The sequence below is a fragment of the Enoplosus armatus genome, chromosome 14 (assembly GCF_043641665.1).
Source record: "Enoplosus armatus isolate fEnoArm2 chromosome 14, fEnoArm2.hap1, whole genome shotgun sequence".
NCBI classification, from domain to species: domain Eukaryota; kingdom Metazoa; phylum Chordata; class Actinopteri; order Centrarchiformes; family Enoplosidae; genus Enoplosus; species Enoplosus armatus.
Window position 1 is genome coordinate 11,061,712 of NC_092193.1, and position 25,055 is coordinate 11,086,766.

Genomic DNA, 25,055 nt, shown 5'->3' on the forward strand with positions numbered 1-25,055 from the left:
TTTTAATTTATTATATTACTTTTAAAAATAAATTTGCTTCATTTAAAGTGCAGAAAATAACTGTCAGTTTGTGTTTAATTTAGGTTAAGATCCATCCAATTCATTTATACCAGTTTCATTTTATGTAATTTGCAACCTATGTGTGATTTTGTGCATCACATTTTAAAAGCTTGGGTATAGTGATGTAGCTTAAGCAGTTGCACTCAAATATTTCAAATATATATCCCCTGTGATGGGAGCTAGGAGGGGCCAGCCCCTTCAAAGTGTCTTTCATAAAAAAGGAATAAATCCATATAGATATGAACAGAAAATAATATAGTGATACACTATAGTAATATAGTGATCTATTGCAAAGCAGTAAATCACTTTCTATTAAACCCCTAGTTATATATCCTATTAATGTTTTCCAGATATCATGTATAGAACCAGGAAGCGTAACCCAATGAAAATGTATCATACAAAAATCTTCCACCGCTTCGAGCTAAAGCTGATTCAGTGGCTAGCAGTAAAGTAGGCAAGTTGTGAGGCTAATATGGGGCCACAGTTTCCTATTCTATGCATCATGACTCACCTCATCTATAGACATGCTGGGGTTTTCCAGTGGAAGCAAAATGAGATCAGGCAACAGATCACAGTGAAATGGCTTTCCCGAACCCAAGCTACACCTTGAGAAAATACAGTAACACTTTAGTAATGAATGAATTAAAACAATATCTTAAGGGGAAGGCATGCACTTGATAAATCACAAGAAATGTGCTCTGGGTAAGATGAGAGTTCACCACAAAAAGGCGAATCAGACAGGAAACTGTCCTAAACAGTGCAATACAGGCACCACCCACACACACACACACACACACAATACACAGGAGCATTTCCTACAGAATACAAAATAGTCATGCACCACCTTCATGTGACAAATGATGTGTTGCATTAAACCTACCAAACTTTCTGGTGGGTAACGTGTGCTCTAGGATTCAATCACTGTATATCAGGTTTTTATTCTTGCAGGTGCTCCACATACAGTATAAAAGGTTCTTGTGATCAGTCACAGGAAAAATATGGCAGATGCCTGAACTGCATCAGTTCTGCTCCATTAGTTCCATCTATTCCATGAATCCATCTTTTAAATAATATGAAGCAGAGGCCAGGAAATATCAATAAGTAATCACCAAAGCCTAAAATATGACACCACCAAACCACCCAAAGTTTGCATGAACGTGACAGCTGTGTTCGATTGTTTCCTCCTGCTTTGTCCCAGTTCCACTATAATCAAGGGCACAATGAATTGAAGCTTTATGTACAAAAGCTGTACAGTAAGAGACAACCCTTCACCGATTAATCAAAAAGACTCACATGATGAATCACCAACCTTATTTGGAATGGGATTTGATGTTGCTGTTATCTTTTTGATTGACATGAACTGACATAATCCTGTGGTATTGAGTAAAACATAGATGTGTCATAGAAAAGAGTGTTTGTCTACAGAGCAAAGTTTTGTTTTTGGTCAAAAATGGTTAAGAGAAACTTTAATTTGTCAGTGTTCATTTTTAGGTTGAAGGAGCCACCATCAAGACAAGAGTTGCACTTTTATCTCTACTGCCATCTGTAGGACAGTGCAAATATAACACTGATCCAAAGCTGTGCAGACAACGAAGACACAGTGTTACTGATGGAAGCATCCAAAACCAGCCACAGAGCTGCCCTTCTTCCAGTCCAACCTGCACCACCTACCCCCCCCCCCCCCCCCCACAAAAAAGAAAGAAAAATACAGCAGCATCAAGTTAGATGTGCAGATGTAAATATAAAGATGTGCACCATTTAGAGGTAAGGAAAGTAATAACTCCAAGAATGAGGGTTGCAATTGCAGTTGCAATAAGTTAATTTGTCCGATGATTAAGTGCTTCTATTTGAGTTTCAACTGGAGGTTACTGTGACACAAGGATGCTCCATATTTACTAGGAATTGCACTTAAACTGGTGATGCAGGTTTCAAATATACAAATAACTAAAACACTAAAACTCTGCGGTAAGAAGGGAGATTGTCATGTGTAGAACTGTGATTGTGGAGAATCTGCAGCCTGCTAAATGCTGAATGAGTGGGTTTGTCACTGAGGCACAAGCAAGTTCCATGAGGTATTTCTCTGTCAAAAGGACATAACATCTCCACACTAAAGAAATAAGTTGATATTTTTACTTTTATACAAGTAGAGTCCACATGTTCTCTGTGTGGGTTTCCTTATGGTGCTCCGGTTTCCTCCTACAATTCAAAGACCTGGGAGAGCTAGGAGAATTGGAAATGCTGTTTTAACTCTAATGCAAGTTGGGATAGGCTGTAGTTGGTTTCAACTCTGAACAGAATAACCAGTATAGAAAATAAATGGATGGATGCATATTTATTCTCCAGAAGCATTAGTTTTAAAGGCATCAGTGGAAATAAATAATGCTACCAGACCACATTAGCAAATGTGAACTATATTTTATGAATGAATTAAGTGTCCAATTAACAGTGAAGCTTAAGCTATTTTTGCCCAATTCTTAACTGAAATTGTACATTTAACTTATTTTTAGATATGACCACGAAATCTCTACCGATGACCGGAAGGTTTAAAAAATTATGTGGAAAAGGTTGCAAGAGGTAGAAATTTCTAGTACAGCTTCAAAAGCACTTGAGTGGATCCACTACAGTATGTCTTGTATACCAACAATAGTTTTCAAGGCTAAAACACCAGGATTCTTTGTCAGTGTGCATAATTGTTGAACTCTGGAGTCAGTATAATGATGAGGGTGACAGTTTTGATGTAATCTTTGTGTTTCTCAGAGGGTATAGAACATCCCATTCTGTCTTGCCAGTCAACAAGAAGCCATAAATGTTGTTAGTATGTGCTGTATATGCTGTATTGTGAGGGAGAAATTGAAAATAGAAATCTTTTAAAAACAAATGTCATGATTTTTGACTACTAGGCTGGAACTGTTGGAGGGCAGAGCAATTTTACAAATCTATCTATTTTTTTTTGGGGTGGGGGGAGATGATAGACCAAGTACACATGATCACAGCTGCTATTTCCAAACTGCCCATGAAGAATTGCTCTGAGGAAGTCCAAGGTAATGGTTATCTATGACAAGGATAAACTAAACATTGGCTTGTAATGAGCTTTGAACTGCATGTAAGAGCCCTGAGAATAATACAGAACTGCCCGAGTACAGCGGGAGGCTGCATTTTCCTTTATTCAATATACAATTACAGTGAAAAAAGACTTTCTTAAGAAAGTGTACTGATTTATTCTGGATCAATATAAGTAGTGGTTTGGTAAAAAGAAAAAATACAATTCATCACTGTTGCTTTCTGATGTATTGGCAAATACAAAAGGCGGCTATAAGTATTTACACAAACTGCAAGTTTTCCATATGGGTCTTGTTGGAAATTGACCTGGCTGATATAGCACATTACTACCTTCAAATGTGTCCCTCATTCTGGCAGGTGGGCTACACGACTGTTTTGCTGCCCCCTGACTTAGTGTTTCACTGCGGCTAATCTGCAAATGTGTAAAGATTTGTTAGCAGATAGCAGAGCAGATTGAAGTTGCTGAATAACTCAGCCCCTTTTACAGCTCTGTCAATTATCGACTTGTGATCACGTGTATTTAATTTTATTCATTGCATGCACCTCTCAAATTTGTTATCTTCTGAGTGTCTGCGAGAGCTCAGTACATGTCAGCTGCACTGTCCCATGCAGAGGGACACTTTAGGACATGGCAGCAAGAAAACCTACAGTTGTACTTCACGTTATATTCCTCTTATGTGGTTCTACCTTTTGCTTGGTGAGAAATTATTTATTTGGTTGAGATAACTGTCATGTGATAACAAAAACTTGATTTTAATACACGTGCAATCAATAACATTTACATTTTAACTCTCTTTTGTTCAGCCCACAACAAAAGTATTAGGTAAGTGATTTTTTTCTTAAAGCAAGACACAGATTGCACTTATTATTGTCACTCTTCTGTTGCTTTCTTTTTAAGTTTCTTCGCATTCATTTTCTTATCCACTCACACAGACTATGATGTGGACGGTGGACGGGACCTTGACATTTTTGACATCAACGAAGGTATGCAGAAAGAAGGGAACACACTCACACACTCCACATGTTTACAGATTGGTAACGATTGTAAACCATTTTCCTTTGTGCTTGGTCTCCATAGAGGCAGGGTTGAATCTTGTGGAGGGAGACATTGTGCTTGATGAGGTATGTTAATTTAACTGCTTTAAATTTTCACTTAAACAACTGAATTTTGTAGAATAAAGCTAACCCATGACATATTATGTTGTTCTCATCTTTGTGATTGCTTTTATTGACCGCCGCAGAGGCAAACTAGGAACTCCATAATAGGGGATGAGTACAGGTGGCCGAAAACGATCCCATACTACATGGAGGATGATTTAGGTAAGAGTGTCTGTTAAAAAAGTATATATAAGCTCTCAAAAGCAATTAAATTCACCTGGACTAAGACTGCAATTGTTCCTGTAAAAGGTACGTGCCTACATGCAACTCCTTAAAGTTGACAACAGACAAAATGAATTGTGAATTTTAGCAGCAAAGGCTTTTGGTCATTACCTTTTTTTTTTTTACTTGTCAGACTGTTTTTGTTTAATAATTGAGTTATTAACATGATTTTTATCTGATGACAAGTCTGCAAATGGAAATTATGTATTATTTCAGTTTCCCAAAAGTCTATTTGTATTTCTATTATTATATTACTAATATATATTTGTTATTGCATAGCCCATACAACATATAAAACATTCAATATTTCCTTATTTGGCGTAATAACAATGCTTTCTGCTAATTTTCATATTTTGTTACCTTCATCAAATATGCAAGATCAGTTTGTGGCTAGGTGAAGGGTTTCCACTTAAGTACTTGTTTTACATAATTGGTTTTAAAGACATCAGATGACAATGAAAACAATATTTAAAGGAAGTAGAACATGTGCACCACTGGGCGTGTACTGTATATTTGATGTTCAGCCATTTACAGGCGGTGCAGCGAGTCAGGCATGTGGGAGTAATCTTGAACGTTAACAGGCTTAAATAATTCAACAGAGGCCTTTCATGAATTTACACTGCATTATGGTCAATCTTAAAAGGGAATTTGAAGACATTTTTTCTCATCTTTGATTTATCCTCGTCTCTGCAGAGATCAATGCAAAAGGTGTGATTCTGAAGGCCTTTGAACAGTACCGGCTCAAGACCTGCATCAACTTCGAGCCTTGGAGCGGAGAAGCAAACTACATTTCCATCTTTAAAGGGGGCGGGTAAGGCAAAAACCACTTACATGGTCTGTTTAGATGGCAAGACAAGCTGTGCTTTCTCAAGAATTAATGCATTATATATACTGTATTTTATAATTACAACAAAAGGCCTTGAGAAAAGACATGTGATGTTCATAAAAGCCATGTTTTTGTTTTTTTTCCCAAAAGCTGTTTCTCCTCTGTGGGAAACCGACGAGTTGGGAAGCAGAGATTGTCGATAGGGAGAAACTGTGACCGCATCGCCACCATTGAACATGAGTTCCTTCATGCTCTGGGTTTCTGGCATGAGCAGTCCAGGGCAGACCGCGATGATTATGTCAATATCATGTGGGACCGCATCTCAGAGGGTACCGAACCACTTGCTGCTACTCTGTCAACTAAATTATGATTTCTTTCAAACACTGTCCATTCATGCTCCCATATATAATGTATCCCTTTATGGCATACTTTCTTCATGGCTTCTATTTGCATGTGTATGATTATAATTATGTCATACTGAGAGGGAGTGTAAAGTAGCTTTTATACATTACATTTATACAAGCTTTTCACAAAATTTACATTCTAATGAATCGGAAAAATTAATTTCAGTTCAAGCAATATTCCATTGGTTTGACTTCACGTCATGCAGCAGTTGATTTATTGCTTGGGTGATAAGCATGTGCATGCGTTGTTTTCCTGGCTGCATAATCTCAACCAGATAAGCAAAAGACATTGTCTGCAGCACATCAAGGAATATCACGCTGTATATGTCGTTGCATTGACCTACACTCTTCTCAATCATTAATGAATCAAATCTATTTTTAGTTTGACATTAAAGCACAGATTATAGTACTTTGATGTGTCAGCAATCTTTTGTCAAGTCCTTAAACAAGTGCAAAGTGCTGATAAGCTACTTTTATGAGTGATCCTAACAAACATCTCTGAAATCTACCCCCTCTTTTGGTGAATGAAATAAGACAATGTAATAATGAATTCAACTGCACTGACACCTTTATTTATGTCTGATCTACAGGTAGAGAACACAACTTCAACACCTACAATGACACCACCTCCAGCTCTTTGGGCGTGCCCTACGACTACGGCTCCATGATGCACTACAGCAAAAATGCCTTCCGCAACGGCACTGAGCCCACCATCGTCACCAAGATCCCTGCTTTCAGCGATGTCATCGGCCAGCGTATGGAGTTCAGTGACAGTGACCTGCTCAAGCTGCACCGCCTCTATAACTGCAGTAAGAGTCAACAACCAACTGTGTTGTGTCAGCTGGCACCACCATTGTTATTGCACTTAATTATCATTAATAATCTTGATATCAACTGTCAATTAGATGGTTTATCTCCTGGATACTTGCCATATGGAAATATGTGGATCAGCAAAACATTGTCCTTACTGCGTAATCAATCAGTTTATAGCAGGTCAAAGTCCTTCACCTGTGTTTGTGTGTTTTTGAAATGTCTTCTAGCCCAGGGCTCCACGTTCCTGGACTCATGTGACTTTGAACGTGAGAACATCTGTGGTATGGTCCAGGGACAAGGGGATAATGCAGATTGGGTTAGGGTTGCCAAAGCTGCTGGAGGGCCCAACACTGACTACTCCAACATGGGCAAATGCACTGGTGAGAATTATCATGCAGGGATATACATGACGCATGGTGCAGATATATGTGTCTGCATGAAAGGATTCGTTCACGTTTTTTTCAAGTCTGCCTTAAAACAACACTCACGTGCCCATCCTGTATGTACATTGAAAAAGTTTTCAGTCACTGCAATGGTTCCTCGTCGCCATACTGGCCCTTGAAAAAACCTTTCAAATGCAATGTAAAATCAAAAAAAGGTCAACCAATGCTAATCTGAGGCTTCAAATCAAGTGTGTGTCTTCGTTTTATTCTTTTTAGTATGAAATTCCCTCTTTGTGTTATTATCCCTCCACCACCGCTAAGCAAGAAAACGCCGTCTGGCAATACACAGAGAGGGAATTTCACACTAAAGGACCCTAATTTTGGAAGATTTGCATTAGGAGGAGATCTCTTCACAGCCAGTGTGGACAGGAGTAACAATTACAGGGACCAAAAACTGTTTCAATGTACAAATAGGCATGTGAACTTTTAACCTACCTTTTAATTAAAGTTTAGTTTAATTTAAAGTGCTAATGATAGATTGGCCAGTGTAATATTCCCTCTTATCACCCACTGTGCAAAGTGCATTGAAATAATGTTTAGGTATTGACATTATTAATATTTTTTACACTAATCAATTTTTAATATCTTTAGGCTCGGGGTATTTCATGCACTTCAGCACTGGCACAGGCAACACTGGGGATACGGCTCTGCTGGAGAGCAGGCTTCTTTACCCCAAAAGAGGATATCAGTGTCTGCAGTTCTTCTTCTACAACAGCGGGGGCCAAAGCGACACACTGAAGATCCACGTCCGAGAGTATGATAAAGCTAAAAACGGAAAACTGCGCCTTATAAAGACCATAGATGGTGACTATTTCTAGAACTAAAGCTCAAAATCTACTGGAACAATTTTGCTTGTGAAATCTGGCCATCATGAACTTGCTGTTCAATAAATTCCTTGTTTTTACCTCATGTGCTGTAACAGGATCCCCTCAGGAGCTGTGGCAACTGCACCACGTGAGGATAGACGTCAAAACAAAATTCCGTGTCGTCTTTCAAGGGACCAAGGGGGGTTCTGGGCCATTGACAGGGGGACTGTCACTGGATGACATCAACCTCTCCGAGACCACCTGCCCAGAGTTCATATGGCGGGTGAAAAACTTCAGTCATGTTATGGAAAACACTCCAACAAACACGTCTATCTTCAGCCCCCCATTCACCTCTGAGGAGGGTTACACTTTCCAGATGGAGCTGTACCCCAGCGGTAAGGCAGGCTACCCCGGTGAGCTGTCGGCCTATGCTCATCTGGTGGCTCGGGGAGGGGACACAGGACAGAAGTGGCCCTGCCCCTGGAAACAGATAACCATGATGCTGATGGACCAGCACCCACACATCCAAAAGCGCATGTCCAACCAGCGCAGTGTCACCACTGACCCCAACATGATGGCAACAGGTACTTTCAGTGTCAAAAAGATTCAAATGAACCTGAAAAACAAATCTGAAAAACAAATCATGAAAGTACTGTTTTTGCTGTAATACTAGATTTATATTTCAACAGGCTCTGACAACTTTTTCTGGGATGACCCTCGCAAGGTAGGCGTTGAGGTCACAGACACAGATGGGTCCAAGTATTTCCGAGGGCCAGGCGCCGGCACTGCAGTGTATCTCACCCACCTCAGAGCCAAGAGCAGGGATTTTATAAAGGGAGGAGATGCCGTCTTTCTCCTCACCATGGAGGGTAAAAGCACCAGATCACAGAATAAACTCCACAGATCTCAACATAAAAACATTCTGTGTGTCCAAAATATTAAAGATATAAGGAAAGGAATGTATTGCCCAAAAAGCTAACCATTTATGTTACATTTTTTTGTGAATCAGCATCCTGTCATACATATCCATTACTCATCTCTGCTACCCGTGCAAACAGCACATTTGTGGGATGTATACCAGTGATGCCTGATTACATCCATGATCTATATACCCACTTGGCAGAACAACTCATTGCCTATTCATTTCATCATTCACGTTCATAGATGCTAATCCTCTTGGATCCAATTAACCGCTTTCTCATTTGCTGTCCCTCTTCAGATGTGTCTCATCTGACAGTGACCCAGCCTCCGCCTTCCACAACCCCTTCCCCACAGCCTGTCACCACTGCACCCTCTAGTGTCTGCCTCAATGTGCAGTGTCTGAATGATGGGGTGTGCGTGGTGGATGAAGGGAGGGCTGCTTGCAGGTGTGTGCTTTTTTGACTGCACTCACAAAACTGCAGAAGGGTCACTAACAAAGGGTCCTTGTCTGACTTTTTACAATCAACATTTTAAATCAAATTATCACAATATTCCAGTGTTACATTATTCCTCTGCTATGTTATTATTAAAGGACATTAATGGACATTTGGGAAATACACTTATTTGCTTTCTTTAAGAAAGTGAGCATAATTCCCAAAATGTGATATTTGATATGTATAAAATGTGGGAACACCTTCAAGTCTGACTTTTTCTCTCCTATCCTCATCCTTTGTCTCTGCTCTCCAGGTGTGTGGTGGGTGATGACTGGTGGTACTATGGGGACAGCTGTCAGTACAAGGGCTCCGACATGGATAAAACCACCCTTGCACTTGCCTCTTCTCTGTCTGTGCTGGGAGTAATGCTGGTGATTACAGCAGTCAGTGTCATCTGTGTGAAGAAGAAGTACAAGAAGCGCGGAAATGACAGCAGTGTTGTCATGGCGAACATGAATGAAACCTAGAAACTGTAGTGGGAACATTCCAAAGACAGACTTTCAGTTGAATGTTTATGCTAAATATCTTGTAGAGCAGGCTTTGGATTATAGATTCATGGCTTTTAACTCCAATATGGAAATCCATCACATACTGTAGATCATATCAATATATGAGATTGCCCCCTTCTGGTCATTCAATGTAAAAACACTGAGCAAACTAAGAAAATTATTGTAAATAAATTATTTTGAAATTCTCTTTGAAAGTCTCTTATATGAACAGTTTAATATCAAATGTACATTATTATTTAAAAAGTAATCTCAGACAGCGTGACTTATATTCACAAATTTAAAATTTATTATAACAAAGACAGGAACATCTGTGTTGTCTCTTTTCCATGTGGATATATTTGTTTGTATTACTGAACTTGACACAGTCATGCCGGTGATAACAGTTACTGTAGGAGGGAGGTGGGACTAATATTAGGTGTGAGTGTGCATGTATGTGCGTTTGTGTGTGTGTGTGTATGTATGTGCGTGCATGCAAGTGTGCATGCAAAGATCTGTCTATTAGTGTTCATAAGACACAGTGATGACTACAGGACATCACAATCAAACAAAGTGGAGCAAACCATAGCAACTTTGTGTACTTATATTGCATGGATTTTTCCATGCAATATTTTCACGGGGTTTTCAGACCTGCAATTGCACATATACATTTGTGTGTGTGTGTGTGTGTGTGTGTGTGTGTGTGTGTGTGTGTGTGTGTATGTGTGTCGTATTTATGGGACTACGTTATAAGATGGGGGAGGGGGGGTGACACCTCCATGACAGCAAACTCTTGGTGAATCACACATCCTCCCCACCACTAAAACCTTCACCGACATACAGGTATGCAGTTCCTTTAAAAAGCATCAGTATACAACATTTCTCTTATTTACAATCATTGGAAAAAAAATCACCATTTCTCTCAGAGAAGATTAGTAAAAGTGACTGAGTCACCATAAAGAGTATGCAACTCCTAGGAGTTAGTATTTAAAATTTCTACAAAAAAATTCTATGCCATTTTACAGGCCAAGAGCCATGATTTACTGAAGAAATACAGTATTTTAAGTGCCCTATCTACAACAGTTAAGTGTGGTATTACTGGTGTACCATTCGACATAGTTCACTGATAATAAAAAGATTATGTGTCTCTGTTTTTAAAAAGTTCTTTCTGCAGCTTCACTGCTTTCACATTAAAAGATATGGTAAGTTTTTAGAAAACAAACAAACAAACCATGGAATTGTTATCCATATAAACAAGTGTGGTGGCGAGCTAATGCTATTGCAAAGAGACTAGTGTTGATTACATACTCAGCTGGTTGTCTAATGTAAAAACAATGCTCCACAGTCTGTGAGAAGGGCACAACCATGGACACCAGGAATGTGTCCACAGGCTTTTCAAGAAGGTTGAGTATCATTAAAGGGCTCATTTGCTTGTTTCATTCTATGAGTTGCTTAGGTACAAATGGGTGGAGAAGGTTACAGTGCATGGTTCTTCAATGATGAGGCTGTGTAGAGCAAAGGAAGGCTGTTTAGAAAAAGTATGATTCAACTTCTTCATGTGCATTTTACAGCCTCTCGAGGAAACTCATTTGTTTGTGTTCGTGTATGGAAAATCAGAGCAGTTAGGTCAATGGGAGGCTTCTGTGCAAGCTGCAGCTGGGATGGAGATGAGGTTGTAGTCGGTGGTGCTGCTGTTCAGAGAGGGGTGTCGTAGTAGTCCGTGGGCTGATCGGTCCCAGGCGGCTTCTGCTGTTTCTGCTGATGCTGCTTCATGATTTCCTTCACCTCCTCCTCCAGCTCAGGCGGGATGATGAACTGGTCATCTGGGTCGGGCTGGGCCGGGGCCGTGAAATAACCCCCGGACTTCTTAGATGGAGCGTCAGCAGCCACCTCGATGAGGTTGTGACTCTTTTCCTGGCGCGCCACCGACCCATTAACCCTCCTCTTGCCTGCCAGCTTTCCCCCATCCCCACCTCCTGCTCCAACTCCCTGCCACGACTCATCTCTATCCAGCCCGTTCTCAGCCTCAGCGAGGCTCATGTCGACCCCTTCCTCCAGGGGCTCTGGGGTGCATGGCGGTGGAGGAGGTGGGGGAAGAGTCAGCAGGGCGTGCTCCTGGCTCGAGGATGAGGGTAATGATGTTTGGGGTGAGGAGGAGGAGGAGGACTCTGCTTTGAGGCAGTGGACATCTGCCTCTACTTCCACACGGCTCCCATTAGAGAAAACCCCAGCAATGGGCTCCTCGTCCTCGCTGTCCAGCCCGTTGTCAGACAGGGCGCTGGAGAAGGTGGCACTAGACAGCTGCCTCTGGAAGGAGCCTGCTAAGCAGGCAGGATGGAGGGCACAGCAGCTGCGGGCAGAGGGCAGCTCTGAACCTGGGAACAGGTACTGGCAGGGCTGCGTGGTTGTGTGGGCCTGCTGTAGGGACAGCGAGTGGGCCTGATGGTGCAGGTGGAGGTGAGGATGGTGGGGCTGCTCGTGCAGCAGCACCAAGGAGCTCTGTGGCGGCTCATCAGATGAGGCTGTGGAGCCCACCTCGCTACTCATCTCACTGGTACTGATCTCACTGCTGATTTCACTACAGGAGGAAGGCGGCACAGGGAGGGAGCCGTCTGAGGGCCGCTCCTTGATGGCAGAGGACGATGAGGGATAGGGGCCCAAGCCGGGGCTAGGCGGTGGCTGGGGAGGCTCAGAACAGCAGCAGGAGCAGCAGTCTTCACTCACACTGAGCTGGACCACAACAGCACTGAGGCTGTCTGTGCAGCCATAGCCCTGCGCCAGCGTGCACAGCTTCTTCGCAGCAGCCAGGCCATCTGGGACGTTTCGAACAGCCTCCACAGCCTCAGTGGGAGACACAGCATCCCAAAGGCCCCGGCTACCCAGAATAAAGAACTCATCCTGGGGGGTGAGAGTGACTGTCTGCACGTAGGGACAAGGGATGACTGATGGGTAAAGGAAGGAGTAGCCCATGATTCGTGTAGAATCGGTCACACCATTCACCTTGTTGTCCTGTGGAAAAGAGTACAAACATCAATGCAGTGCACATCTAAACTTACAGTTACATTAATGTAGTCCGCATTGATTTCAATGTCCTTGGGATGTGTTCAAGGATCTCTACCTCAGTGATGATAGCCCTGTGCTGCCTGATCCTGCGGTATTCCTCCTCAAGCCCTACATTGTGAAGCAGTGACAGCGACAGCGGCTTTCCGTCGCGGCAGAGGATGGCCTGGCACTTGCCCACATTAGCAGCTGTGAGGGTGAAGCAGCCACCGGGGTCGGTGGGGTCATGGCGAATGTGACACAGAGCCGCTGAGCCGCCCAGTTTCTGCCCTGCAGTTCCTAGTTTCCTGTGGTGGCAAAAGAAGAGGGGGCAGAGTGACTACTTGAATTTTCTGATTTGTAACAAAAGAGGACGGCTGATAAAAATGAGCCTGCCATGTACCTTTGCATGACGAGGAACGTGTTGGTCATGTAGTCCTCTTCGCTCTTGGTCTTGTGTAGTTCTTCAGCCAGCACATCATTCATTGTGCACTGCAAAAGATAGGGTACTTCCACATTCCTGTCCCCATCGAACACACCGTACAGAGCCTCGCGACTCCCGCAGAAGCTGTTTACTGACAGAGCCGCAACACACAGTCTGAAACGAAAACAAAAGAAGGCCACAACGTCATTGAGGCATGTGAGGAAACAATGAGGGTTTCAAAGACATAACAACTCCTCTGTTCACATATTGATCATACTACTCCACACACTGATAACCTTGGACTGTACAGCACAACCTTCGTCATCATCTACGTATATGGAAATGTGGAAACAATGTGTGCAATTGCTTGAATCTCTTCTTAAGTGTGCACATTCAAGTGTTGAATTGGCAATTTAGCCCATACAGACATGTTTTGGCATGTGCGTAAACATCATTCATGTTTTCAATAAGGACTGCCTCAATGTTTCCTTCATTTGAGTCATCTGGCTTTAACAATGCTCATTCTCAAGAGGTTTGGAGTAGTGAGGCTTCACTGGACTGAGTGTGATGGTGGTTGTTTTTTATCATTGACTGAATTGAACTCACTTGTTCTTGACGCCCGAGGCCTCTGTGTAACCATGACTCCACACAGCAGGCCCACCAGATGCCTCATTCGAAAAGGTTGGAGGCGGATCAATACGGAAGCAGCGAATATTACTGAAAAACAACAAAACATGAAATAGATTAAATTCACTGTATCATTTAGAGACATAAAGATAAATGAGCTACTGTACGGACAGTGTTCTATTCAGAGAATGTAAAAAAATGATGGTTTCCATTACAAAATTAGATTAGCATAGATAAAAGTAATTTTGGGGGGGAAACAGAACCTTTACAACAACAAGTAATATAATAGAAAAACAAAAAACACCATATAAACAAATGTGAAATTTAAACACACTGTGCAAATGTAGGTTATAATCACATTGTCAGGTGCAGAATTGCGCTGTAACTAAAGCAAAACAACCGACAGAGAAATCATGACATACTTGAGCTGCTCGAGGGTCTTGTGGTCCAGGTTGAGACGAGGGTTTCCCGTCAGGTCCAGCTCCTGAAGCTTGGGAGGCAGATTCTCTGGTAGAGTGATCTCATTCAGCTCATTACAGCTCAGATCCACACACTGACAACAGAGGAAAATATATGAGTACTAACAAACATGCACATACAGTACAGCAGGAGCTTGGGGGCTCATACTGTACATAAAGATGTGCTGTTACTACTGTCTTACTTTCATCTCCATCAGCTGCATGACCTCCGGAAAGACCTCGATGGAGTTGGAGTGGGCGATGAGTGTGTGCATTCGCCGGCAATTCATGATGGTGGTGGGCACAGTCTTCAGCATGTTTCCGCTCAGGTCCACCTCCTCCAGCTCCTCCAACTTGGCCATTTTACTAAAGAATGCGGGGAAGCATTAGGTGAGTCGAGTACGTAAAATGATGATTTATAGTTAGAAAACTAATCAACAACAATTTATAGTTTTAGCACAAAGAAAAAAAAACAAAAAACGAGAAATTTGAAGACAAGGAATTTGTGTTGAACATTTTGCTATTTTCTGACATTTAACAGTCTAAATAACTTAGAGCTGCATATCGGCTGGCTATATATTGCTGACATATCAGTATCTGTGTGTATGTTGGCCAATAAGTAGGGAGATGCCAAAAAAAGTATGTATGAAACAATGATACTAATACATTTCAACTGTAAAATATCCCGCTCAGTACGGATCTTAGTCACAATTCTGCTACTTAAAATTAAAGGATCATTATCAAACATGTTTGTTTAGCATCAGCCTCAAAAATCCAGTATCGGTCGGGCTCCAGTCTACATGATTTACAGACTAATAAATAATCAGATGAATCGATAACCACTCGTTTCTAATGTAAAATGTAAAATGCAGGTGAGTGAGCAGAGAGAAAAGTAAATGAGAGTCAGAGTGAATGTAAGTTCTTTACCTGGCCGGGAAGGTCTGGAGATGGTTGTAGGCCATGTGCAGAACACGAAGGTGTGTGTGGCCCGTTAGCATGGGTACACACTTGTCTGTCAGACGATTATTGGTCAGGTAGAGTTCCTGCAGGATGCTGTGGCTCTCCTCTGATAGGCTGGATGGCGGCAGGTGCTCCAGCTTATTGGCTGATGCATTTACGCATCGTAAGCTGAAAGGAAAAATGAAAGTACAGACTCATTTTTGTGCTCCTTGAGACGGAGACATGAAAAACAGTGATGAGTCACTTTAATTACAAACTACATGAATTCCTGCTTCTATGACCCCCATTAAAAGCCTCCCGTCCTTGTTGCTGGTTGGGTGTTTTTTATTTGCCTGTCATCCTTGCCCTTGGATGTCTCGTCCTCGATTAAAATCCTATTCATAATTTCTGTCCTTCATCTTCATAGACCTGCATTTTTCCTGCACTTAATCTTCTTGTCAGATGTCGGGCACATTATCTGATAAAAAAACAAATCACTTCCAGCCGAAGATTAATGCTACCTGTCAGATTTGAGGAACAGGTTGCAGGGCAGCTCCACCAGTTGATTGTGCTGTATGTCCAAAACCTCCAGCAGAGGGCGCTCCACTCTTTCAGGCAGCTTCTGCAACTGGTTATGTCCTGCACTCAGCTTCCTCAGACTGTTGCTGCATAACAACCTGCGACACAAAGAATATACAGATGGTTGGGTCAGTACTACAACATTAAGGATAAACATTTAGACTTTTATGAACCAACAGTGGTGTATAGATGCACCGGTAGATAAATAGACAGACAGACAGACAGACAGATTGGTAGATCGGTAGATAGGGACACGCTGGGTGAGACACATGATTCTTCCACATCTTCAAACCGTCTTGTGAACAAGTGGACTGCAACTGAAGCAGGCTGAAACAGTCATGGAGATGAGGATGGGGGTGAGGACGAGGATGTGAAAACAGAAAATAGCAGCGCCTCTAGTGGAGCCTGCAGCTGGAATTCATCATCCTGACACTTATTGGGTAAAAAATAAATCTGCAGACAACGAGGAAGAGAGACAGAGAGAGGTAAATGAAAAAGAGAAAAGCAGAGGGAGGAAGGTTGACGGAGCTGATGCGAGACAGAGAGGAGAGGAGCATCTGAACTGACCTTCTGAAAGGGCTATATAAAGAGGAAGAGAAGGGACGATGGCTGTGGAGGTTACAGGCTATCTGTGTGATTTATGAGGCTCTATGGGGGGATAGATGACTGGCCGGTAAAGGGCAGGGGAGAATAATGCAGCACTGTACTCCATTTACAGGCTTACGGACACATTCGCCCGCTGAGAGAGAGACTCACCGTGCCGGGAGCTCACTGATGAGGTTGTGGCTCACGTCCAGAACTTCAAGTTTCTTAGCTTCACACAACCAGTCTGGCAAGGACTCCATATGGTTCCTGCAGGAGGAGAGGTTGTGATGATGATGAATTATGTGCAGATCCCTCACATGGAATATGATGTATCAGGATACTGCATGTATTTGAATTCCCAACAGTCCTGTTCTAGAAAACCCCAGGCAGCACCTTCTGTTTTTTCCATATTTTGTAATGTTTCACTTTATCAGGTAGGAAGTCTCAGCAGAGTCGTGCTTCTTACAAGAAAGGCAATAATAATTACAGCTGTGGACAAGTTATTTGAGGGGCGACACTTTCTCAAGGCCAAAGCCAAAAAATGTTAAAAAATGAAAACATTTTCAAATAAATTCAGCACTTAAGACTTAAGAACTCTTTTCATGCCTTTTTATTGACCACAAAGAAGCTAAGCAAGTAGCCTGTCTTTCACTTAACAATCATAAGTCAGGAGAAGAGTCAGGGCTGACTCGGTTAAAGAGTGACAGCCCTCTGACATCAACCACACTTTCAAACATCCATTCAGCAGGTATTTGGCTGTGTAGTTATGAGATCTTTAAAGCAAAAGTTACTGCTCTTCTACTTTTGTAGGGCAGAGAGGATGTACTATAAATGAGCCACATTTTCAAAATACTTTTTCCATTTAGTGTGTGTGTGTTTGTGTGTGTACTTGTGGGATTTTTTTCTCACCTCGAGATGTCCATGTAACTAAGATTGGAGGGCACAGGACTGACATCCAGTTGTCGTAGCTCTGTAGGGAGAAATCCAAACACATTAACCTACAGCAAGGACAGACGTGGTCTATTACAAAAGCAGATAGATGGAAAATGGAGGGGGGCGTCTGGAGGGGAGATGGGGGGTTGTGATGACAAATTAGAGAGGGATGATGGAGAGAGACAATAAGACGGCAGCACTGATGAGAAAAATAAATGCATGTCGAAAGAGAGGAGCATGGAAGGAAACTAAGTTATATGGGAAAAGACAGGAGTGACATCTGTGAGATAAGACATATGTTACAGGTTCAGAGAAACAGATTTATATCAGTGATTTCGGTTTGAAACCAGTGAGGTGAGGTGGTGATGTGTGAGGGAAGGGGATCTGTCTTTTCTAAGCACACATGATTGCCCTCGCAGGGAAACATGAAGTCCCGCACGCCAAACCCACCGTTGTTGGAGGCGTAGATGCCTTTGAGCAGGCAACCCTTGGCCTTGAGGCCGGCGACGCGGTTCCTCTCGCAGTGAAGCACCTCCAGCCTGGGGAAGACTGAGGCGTCCAGGTCCGTCAGCCTGTTATCCCTCACGTCCAGCTGGGTCACGTGTCTCAGCAGGTCAGGCTCATCTGGCACCATGCTGGAGATCTTATTCAACCTGACAGAGGGAGCAGGGAGGAGGCAAAGGTTCAGCTCCAATTGGATCAGGTTGAACTGCACAGCCTGTGGCCTTTCTTGTAAGGCAGGGAACATGCCTCAGGTGATGGCTGATATACAGTATTGTGCAGCTACTTGAGTTCTGTCTGGTTGTTCTGTGCACAACATTGATGGAAGTGGTTTTTCATGTACAAAGTGAAAGGCATTCAATTATTAGAAAGCATCAACATGCAAAAACTGATGAGACTTAAAAGACATAAATATATTATTCTGTTCCAAAAACAAATATCAGAATTTGGTTTATTATATTCAAGCTGAAGCAACATCATTTCCCAGTTTGTCTTGATTGACAGGCATATACTTTGTGATAAAAAGAGGCATTATGAAGTAAAGCTGCAATTAAAAAAAATGCTGTTGGGAAATGAAAACAGACTTTTGAACTCTTTTGAAAAGAAGCAGGATGAAATAACATTTCATAATATTGAGCTGAGTTCAAAAATATTTTTTATATATGTATTTTATCTATTTTATGGCCTCCATATACTATTAATCTTTACTTATAAAATCAGAAAGTGACCATAGACTTGATAAGAGCCACAACAAGTGATTCCGATTTCATTTTCAATTTATCTGTCAATCACATTTTCATCATAATTTCCCAAAGCCCAAGATGACTTCTTGAAATTGCTTTTTTCGTCCGATGAACAGTCCAAAACCCAAAGGTTTTGAATTTAAAATAACATGACACAGAGAAAACATAAGAGAAGCTCGAAAGAGGAAATGTTTGGCATTTTTAGGTGAAAAGTGACTTAAACAATGAATCCATTATTAAAATTGCTGTTGATTCATTTTCATCTTTGCCCCTGAGAACTTGCATCAAGCACATTTTAACCTTTTTTTTTAAAGACCAAATTATTTATCACATTTGTCAGATTAATCGATAATTAAAATATGAGTTAGATGCAGCCCTAAACTCATCAATTAGCTGACTAATTGTTTCAGTACTTGTCTGGACATATTTTCTGAAATACATCAACAGAAACAAACACATCCTCATCAGAGATACCAGGCGATCTTTGCCCAAACAGCTGAGAATGCTGGAAAACGTATTTACTGACCTTGCCTGAGCAGAGTCAGAAGGAGTGAAGCATTAACTGGAAAAATAGTGCAAGTCACTCCAGCTCTGTGCTTTAGCAAACAGTGGGAAGACACCTGATGGAGCCACAGCAGGCAAATGATTTTCTGATTCCGTGCTGTCTGCCTGCCTGGTTCGTGTTTTGGCTTCCTCTTATTGTTTTTGTTTCTATCATTAGTGGGATAACATCTGTCATTGAGTACATTGCTTCGGACAAGCGTGACTGAGGACTTACAGTGATGCTTGCTCTTGACTAAATTGTCAAACTTCAAATCAGAAAACCCCTATCATAATCTCCTAATCATGATCTTTAAAATATGTAATAATCTGCCTACATGGCCGTACCTTAGATCGATGTGTTTGACACGGAGCAGTCTGAAATTCTGCAGGGTGAGTGTTTCTAGGTTGTTTCCTGCCATGCACAGCTTCTCCATGGAGGCCAACTGCTCCAGCACCTGGGGCACGTGGTCGAAGTGGTTGAAGGAAAGGCCTACGTAACTCAGCCTCTGGAGGGTGCCCAGCTCATTGGGCAGCTCATCTAGACTGTTGCCGTCCAACAGGAACGTCTGCAAACTGAGAGAGGAACATGAGATTAGATTCGATTATGAATTATTTCAGCGTTCATAATCAGTACACCTAATGTCCAGCAGATGGCAGTGGCAGCATAAATGCCCTGCTGGCCACTTCAGGAATTTACAGGCATACCAGATCATTCCTGCAGATTAACTTCTCATCTAGCCGGGTTTCAACCTTCATACCTGTATGTTAAGTTTCAAATGAGGTTTGAGTTCAAAGGACATGTACTATCCATATGTCAGTGCTGACCCAGTTACTAAATGATTCCCTTAATCTATGTATTCTCTATTCTCATGGTGGGGTAAACTGGACATGAAGTATCAAGTTTAAGACTCTTATTTCATTTAATTTTATATTTCTTTATATTTTGACACTCTTTAGAGAGAGAGAGAAAAATGGCTTTTCCACGACAGGGTGGCTGATACTGGAGCTCAACCAAAACTTAAAACGCTCTGAGCATCTCCATGAGGAAAAAAAATGGTTTTCAGCCAGCAAAATCAGATTGGTTCCATCCTCTTGAAAATGTTGGCTTGTAATTTTTTTTTGAGGGGGGGGGGGGCAGAGTAACACTGTCGCCAAGTAATTCATTTCAAAAATGTAATTCAGTGGTTCATCAAAGAGACATCAATGTTTTACTGGCAATAGAGTCGTCAAGAGAAAAGCGAGATTAAATTGTGAAGCTTTCAAAAAAAGCTAAGGTGTGCACCAAAATACAAAAGGAGATGGTCAAAACTGGATTCTGCCCAACAGATTAGCTCCAAAAAAAAAGCTGAACAAACGTGAAATGACAGAGAATATATAAATGAATGTTTTAAACATCTGAGTAATAAGAAAGGACTGGAGTGACTTGACTTGCATAGACCAGCCACTAAACAGACGATGGACAGGCCATGATTGAGGCAAAATGTCACAGGCCAGCACTACAGGTGATCTGTGTAAAGTTGTGTCGTTGTTTGCTCACATGTTGAAACTAGCAAAGTACACCATACTGGTTGTCATTCCATGTGCGTGTTGCTAGGTAAATCCCACATTTGGCTATGTAAACTTTTGATACTCAAACCAGTAAATGTGTGGTTTCTGTGTAGGTTCACTGGTTTCCCAGCCCTGACACAGCATCAATGCAAGCAAGCATTGGCCTCAACAACTCAGCAGTGAAGGCCCGGTGCAATAAGTGAAAGAGTTGGATGATTACCAACATCACAAGACAATAGAAGGGAGAGGTACAGTAAACAGAATTTAAAGTAGAATAACCAACAAAGGAAGTACAGCTAATGTGTATTTAGAATCAGGCTACGAAATGCCTGAACTTTGGATTCAGTTATATTCAGCAGAGGTTTAGATCATAGTTAACATCAGGTTTGTGTCCTCAATAACGTCCTGCTGTTACTTACTTGGCCATGGCTCCCACAGAGCTGGGGACAGAGGACAGGTAGTTACAGCTGAGGTTGACCTCTGTCAGCGTCGGGATGTCACAGATGGCCAGGGGGAACTGACCGAGGTGGTTGTTGGACAGGTTGAGGCTCCGCAGACGAGAAAATCTGGAAATAGAGGTATTAATAAGTATTAATGACAAATTAGGAAAAGGGCGAAGAAGAGATGAGGAAAGAAGAGAAGAGAAGAGAAGAGAGTATAAGCAAGTGATTGGAGATGTAGCTGTATCTTGTCAACATGAATATTGCAACAGAGTGGAAGATATTCATAAATATATTAATGAATATATTCATAGGCAATGTAGCTGAAGTATAGCTTACGCAGAATTTGTTTAAGTGAAAAACACCCATAAACAAAGCCCTCCTTAATAGTAGGACTAAACCTTCACATTTGATTGTTGAGCAAACAAAGTGCAGCATTGACGTCTGTGTTGTTCATTCAAACACCAGTGACCAGTGGCATTTGTTGTGGTGTCCTATGGCAGACCAGTGACCTTCAGAGGGGTTAGCCCCTCAGGGGGGAGGGGGGAGCCAGTGGAACAAGGCAAAGCAGGGGAAAGGATTCTCTGGACTGTCTTTATTTATCCATCTACGCACATACAGAAACACACATGCGACCTGCTTTCACATATCATGTGTACAGAGAGAGAGCTGCTATGGCAAGCTGGAGGTCGGCATATTAGCACTGCAGGCTGGAGCAGCTGCTTAATCTGGTACTACTTGATTTTCCTCCCTATGTACTCACACAGGTTATACACACACATGCACACAATGTATCACAGTGATGGAGAAAAAGGCAACCGAGACGTCAGGGCTATTGATTAGGGTGGCAAGTTATTCCAGCAGAGGGTGACTCCTGCAGGCAGTGGGTGGGGGGTGTGTGGGAAAATGTCATTCCACCATTAAATCAACCTCTGCAATCTGCTGAGTAATGCTGATACCCCCACTCTCCTTGTCTGTGTCATGCTGTCCCATCATGCCATTTTCTTTATTTTCACTACTGTCCTTGTGCATTTAAAGCTGCACTAATAATCTATATTAACCGATGATGATATTACAAGGTGTTGCTCGAACTGACGAGCCCACAGAGAGTTACCACCCACATATGCAGTTAACATCAGATCTATGGAGCCTTTTCTTTTAGCTCATTCTTTTGGTTTTCCAGCTCACAAGTCCACTCCCATCAACATAATTTCCAGCCGTGGAAAGTAGCTGCTTTCTTTCAGCGAAATAGCTCTGATAAACCTACTGTACGCTACCTATGCTACCTGCCCAGCACCAAACACAAGGAAGAGTTAGCAACTTGCTGGTGAACATAATGGAACTTCTAGCAAGCTAAAGACAGATATTTACAAGATAAGACCAAAATAAAGCCAAAAGGAGAGTGAATATTGGATTTACTTTAGTCAGGTGGACAGAAACAAGACTGCAAATGAAGGCTAATGCTACTCACAAATTTACATGGTGATAATGTGTTGATGTTTAAGTTACAGCTTGATGATCTGGCCCCAGATTGCAAAAACACCTGTTGATGTAGGTTTAAAGCTGCTAATCAATATTTTTTTATTAAATATCAAACGACTCTAGCCGTTATGACAGGCTGTTATCTGTCAGCTCAACAGCTCTGATAAACTCACTGTACACTACCTGCTCAGTACCAAAACAGCAGACAGAAAAATCTAGCAACTTAGCATCTAGCAGACGTAGATTGAAGGGAGGGAAGGAGAGTGAATATTGGACTTAGATTCATTTGGTGAACAGAAGCACAACTCAAGCAATGAATGCTAATGTTGCGTCTGCTAGAGGTGTAAATAAGCAAACACTTTTTGCTATATCAACTTTATGCCTTTCATTTGGCCTTAAATACCCCCTGTCATCTCATATTTTGTCTTTCTGCCACTATTCTGTCCAACTTTTCTCCCTCTCCCTTTCTTCTCCCTTCATGTCCATTAACATTACTTTAATGTCCTTCATAATTTGCTGAACTATCATACATATGTAAAGAAACAGGCCAAAGGTTCAATCATATGCACGGAACGTCAGATATTCCCCTCAGTGAGTTGTGACCTCTGTATCATGGAGAGAGATGCATGCTGGGAAGAAAGGTCCCATGCCAGAGGAAAGAGCTAGTATCCCAGACAACTGATTATGCATATCTGATTGGCAAATCACCCACCAGCTCGTATTTGGCCAGAGAGAAAAGAGAGAGAAGGGGAGAGGCATGTGGCAGGTTCACACATTCCATTCCTCTTGGAAAAATACAAAGCACTATGACCCCATGTTAGATGTCAGAGAAAGCCAGTGTTTATACTGAAACAAAAACAGACTCTCACACAACTGTCCACACCAAAACACATACACCCACATTCATGGACGCTGCACAGAGAGGATTATTGTTCTTGACTCCAGCTCTTTCTCTCTGAGGGGCAAAGCGAGTATTCAAGTAACTCTGGTACATGTTTCTGTCAAAATCTCTACTTTCAGCTAACTATTCATCTCTTTCTCATTACTGACCTCTTTTTCTGTCATGCTGGGTCAAAAGCGGATGAGCCTACTTAGGTTTGGCAAAGCTAAATGGATGTTATCTCGCTCAGCCAGCAGGGGAGCTGTGCATCACTCACTCAGATTTAAAAACCGGTTATGTCCCTCACATCGTCGTCTTTTTAACGGCAGTCATTATTCCGAGGATTAAAAAAGACAAAAGATGATTCAGAAAATGGCCGTGATAGAGCAACATCAAATCCTGACCTCCTACTCATTCATAATTTTCTCTCAGGAAGACGCACACGCATGCACAGCCATACACACACACACAAATACATATTCCTGCCAGTGTAGTCATCTTGAAAAAAGAAAAAAAAAAAATGAATGCCATACTGTATCAAGATTTTGTATGCACTGACCCCAAATCTGTAGCCTGCAGCCACTTTTTCTGTCGCATACAAGCAAGCAACTCTCTCTCACATACAGACGCTCCATTCTGCAGCACACATTGCTCACACATGCTCAAGCATCAAATTCACACAATTCACTCACTTAAACCATAAAAATCTTCTGGCAATAATCTTCAGAAAGAAACGCTGTGACAGGCGTGCACATGTACCACAGTGTACGTGAATGCAAATATATGCACGTGCACATACACAGGACCACACACACACACACACACACACACACACACACACACACACACACACACACACACACACACACACACACACACACACACACACACACACACACGTCTTGGCTGTGGGCTTTAATCTGGGACCATGATAAGCACGCAGCAGATGGTGCCCACAGAGAGAGAGAGTGAGGGAGGCCAGGCACATTAAAAGCTTCCCTGCAGATGCATCTACCCCTCTGGGCTCTGGGCTCGTTTGGCCTAGCCTGGTACAGCACAGCCCTGGCTTGCCTCTTTGGTCCCAGTGTGCCAATGGCCCCAGTCCTAGACTGCTCAGGTCGATGGCTCACAAATTGCAGGCGAAAGCTAAAGCTGTCCAAACCAGCCAGCCATGACCTGCTGTGTCTAGTGAAGCCTCACTGTGTAAGTGTCTCATCTCTCCCCTCCTTGTACAACAACCCAGCCCAGCTCCTGTTGTGGCCAAATTATGCTAAGCTTTGCCAAACCTTCTCAAGTCTCATCTTGCCCAAACCAGGCCATCCAAACCTCCCTGAACTGTCTCCTCCACCTGTAACGCCTCTTCAAGTCCGTCCACTCCTTTCTTATCTTTTTCCTTCTTCCTGCCTCTTTCCCTCCTTATAGTTTAGCCCCAGGTGTGTTTACTATAGATTTACAATGGCATTGTACCTCTGCAGCTGCTGCAGCCGCTGGTCTGCCGGCAGGAAGTTGTGTTTGAGATTGAGGTGGGTGAGGTCCTGGCTGTAGAAGAGGTTGGGAGGAAGTTGCTCCAGGCTGCAGCAGGACAGGTCTACCGAGTTGATTCTCTGGGACACCATCTAGATGGAGGTGGGGAGGAAAGCGA

At 42.3% G+C, this 25,055-nt stretch overlaps 2 protein-coding genes across 2 annotated transcripts in view; one reads left to right on the plus strand and one right to left on the minus strand.

The window, feature by feature from the left end:
- The first annotated feature begins 3,748 nt into the window (after nt 1-3,748).
- Nucleotides 3,749-9,674, plus strand: LOC139296373 (meprin A subunit beta-like). Its single transcript, XM_070918759.1, has 14 exons — nt 3,749-3,817; nt 3,925-3,943; nt 4,054-4,104; nt 4,199-4,242; nt 4,362-4,440; nt 5,194-5,311; nt 5,477-5,655; nt 6,321-6,539; nt 6,771-6,923; nt 7,578-7,790; nt 7,909-8,376; nt 8,482-8,661; nt 9,012-9,159; nt 9,461-9,674. Exons 1-14 carry the CDS (start codon nt 3,749-3,751, stop codon nt 9,672-9,674), a joined length of 2,154 nt encoding a protein of 717 aa, XP_070774860.1.
- Nucleotides 9,675-10,131: 457 nt separating this feature from the next.
- The window catches only part of phlpp1 (PH domain and leucine rich repeat protein phosphatase 1), a 43,962-nt gene continuing 29,038 nt past the window's right edge, over nt 10,132-25,055 (minus strand). The window contains exons 4-17 of the mRNA XM_070918410.1: nt 24,881-25,029; nt 21,031-21,177; nt 19,409-19,636; nt 17,727-17,929; nt 17,253-17,313; nt 16,515-16,610; nt 15,701-15,856; nt 15,168-15,368; nt 14,444-14,606; nt 14,205-14,335; nt 13,762-13,872; nt 13,135-13,329; nt 12,811-13,039; nt 10,132-12,701 (exon numbers count right to left, since the gene is read on the minus strand). Of these exons, the coding sequence (XP_070774511.1) occupies nt 11,388-12,701; nt 12,811-13,039; nt 13,135-13,329; nt 13,762-13,872; nt 14,205-14,335; nt 14,444-14,606; nt 15,168-15,368; nt 15,701-15,856; nt 16,515-16,610; nt 17,253-17,313; nt 17,727-17,929; nt 19,409-19,636; nt 21,031-21,177; nt 24,881-25,029 (3,384 nt within the window). The 3' untranslated portion in view covers nt 10,132-11,387. The remainder of the gene's footprint in view (nt 12,702-12,810; nt 13,040-13,134; nt 13,330-13,761; nt 13,873-14,204; nt 14,336-14,443; nt 14,607-15,167; nt 15,369-15,700; nt 15,857-16,514; nt 16,611-17,252; nt 17,314-17,726; nt 17,930-19,408; nt 19,637-21,030; nt 21,178-24,880; nt 25,030-25,055) is intronic.

Excerpts from the sequence above, each read along its gene's own strand:
- LOC139296373 (XM_070918759.1), top strand. The coding sequence starts at position 3,749 with ATGGCAGCAAGAAAACCTACAGTTGTACTTCACGTTATATTCCTCTTA. Across the intron at positions 4,441-5,193 it reads CTACATGGAGGATGATTTAG|AGATCAATGCAAAAGGTGTG; the intron begins GTAAGAGTGTCT and ends TCGTCTCTGCAG. Across the intron at positions 5,656-6,320 it reads GTGGGACCGCATCTCAGAGG|GTAGAGAACACAACTTCAAC; the intron begins GTACCGAACCAC and ends TCTGATCTACAG.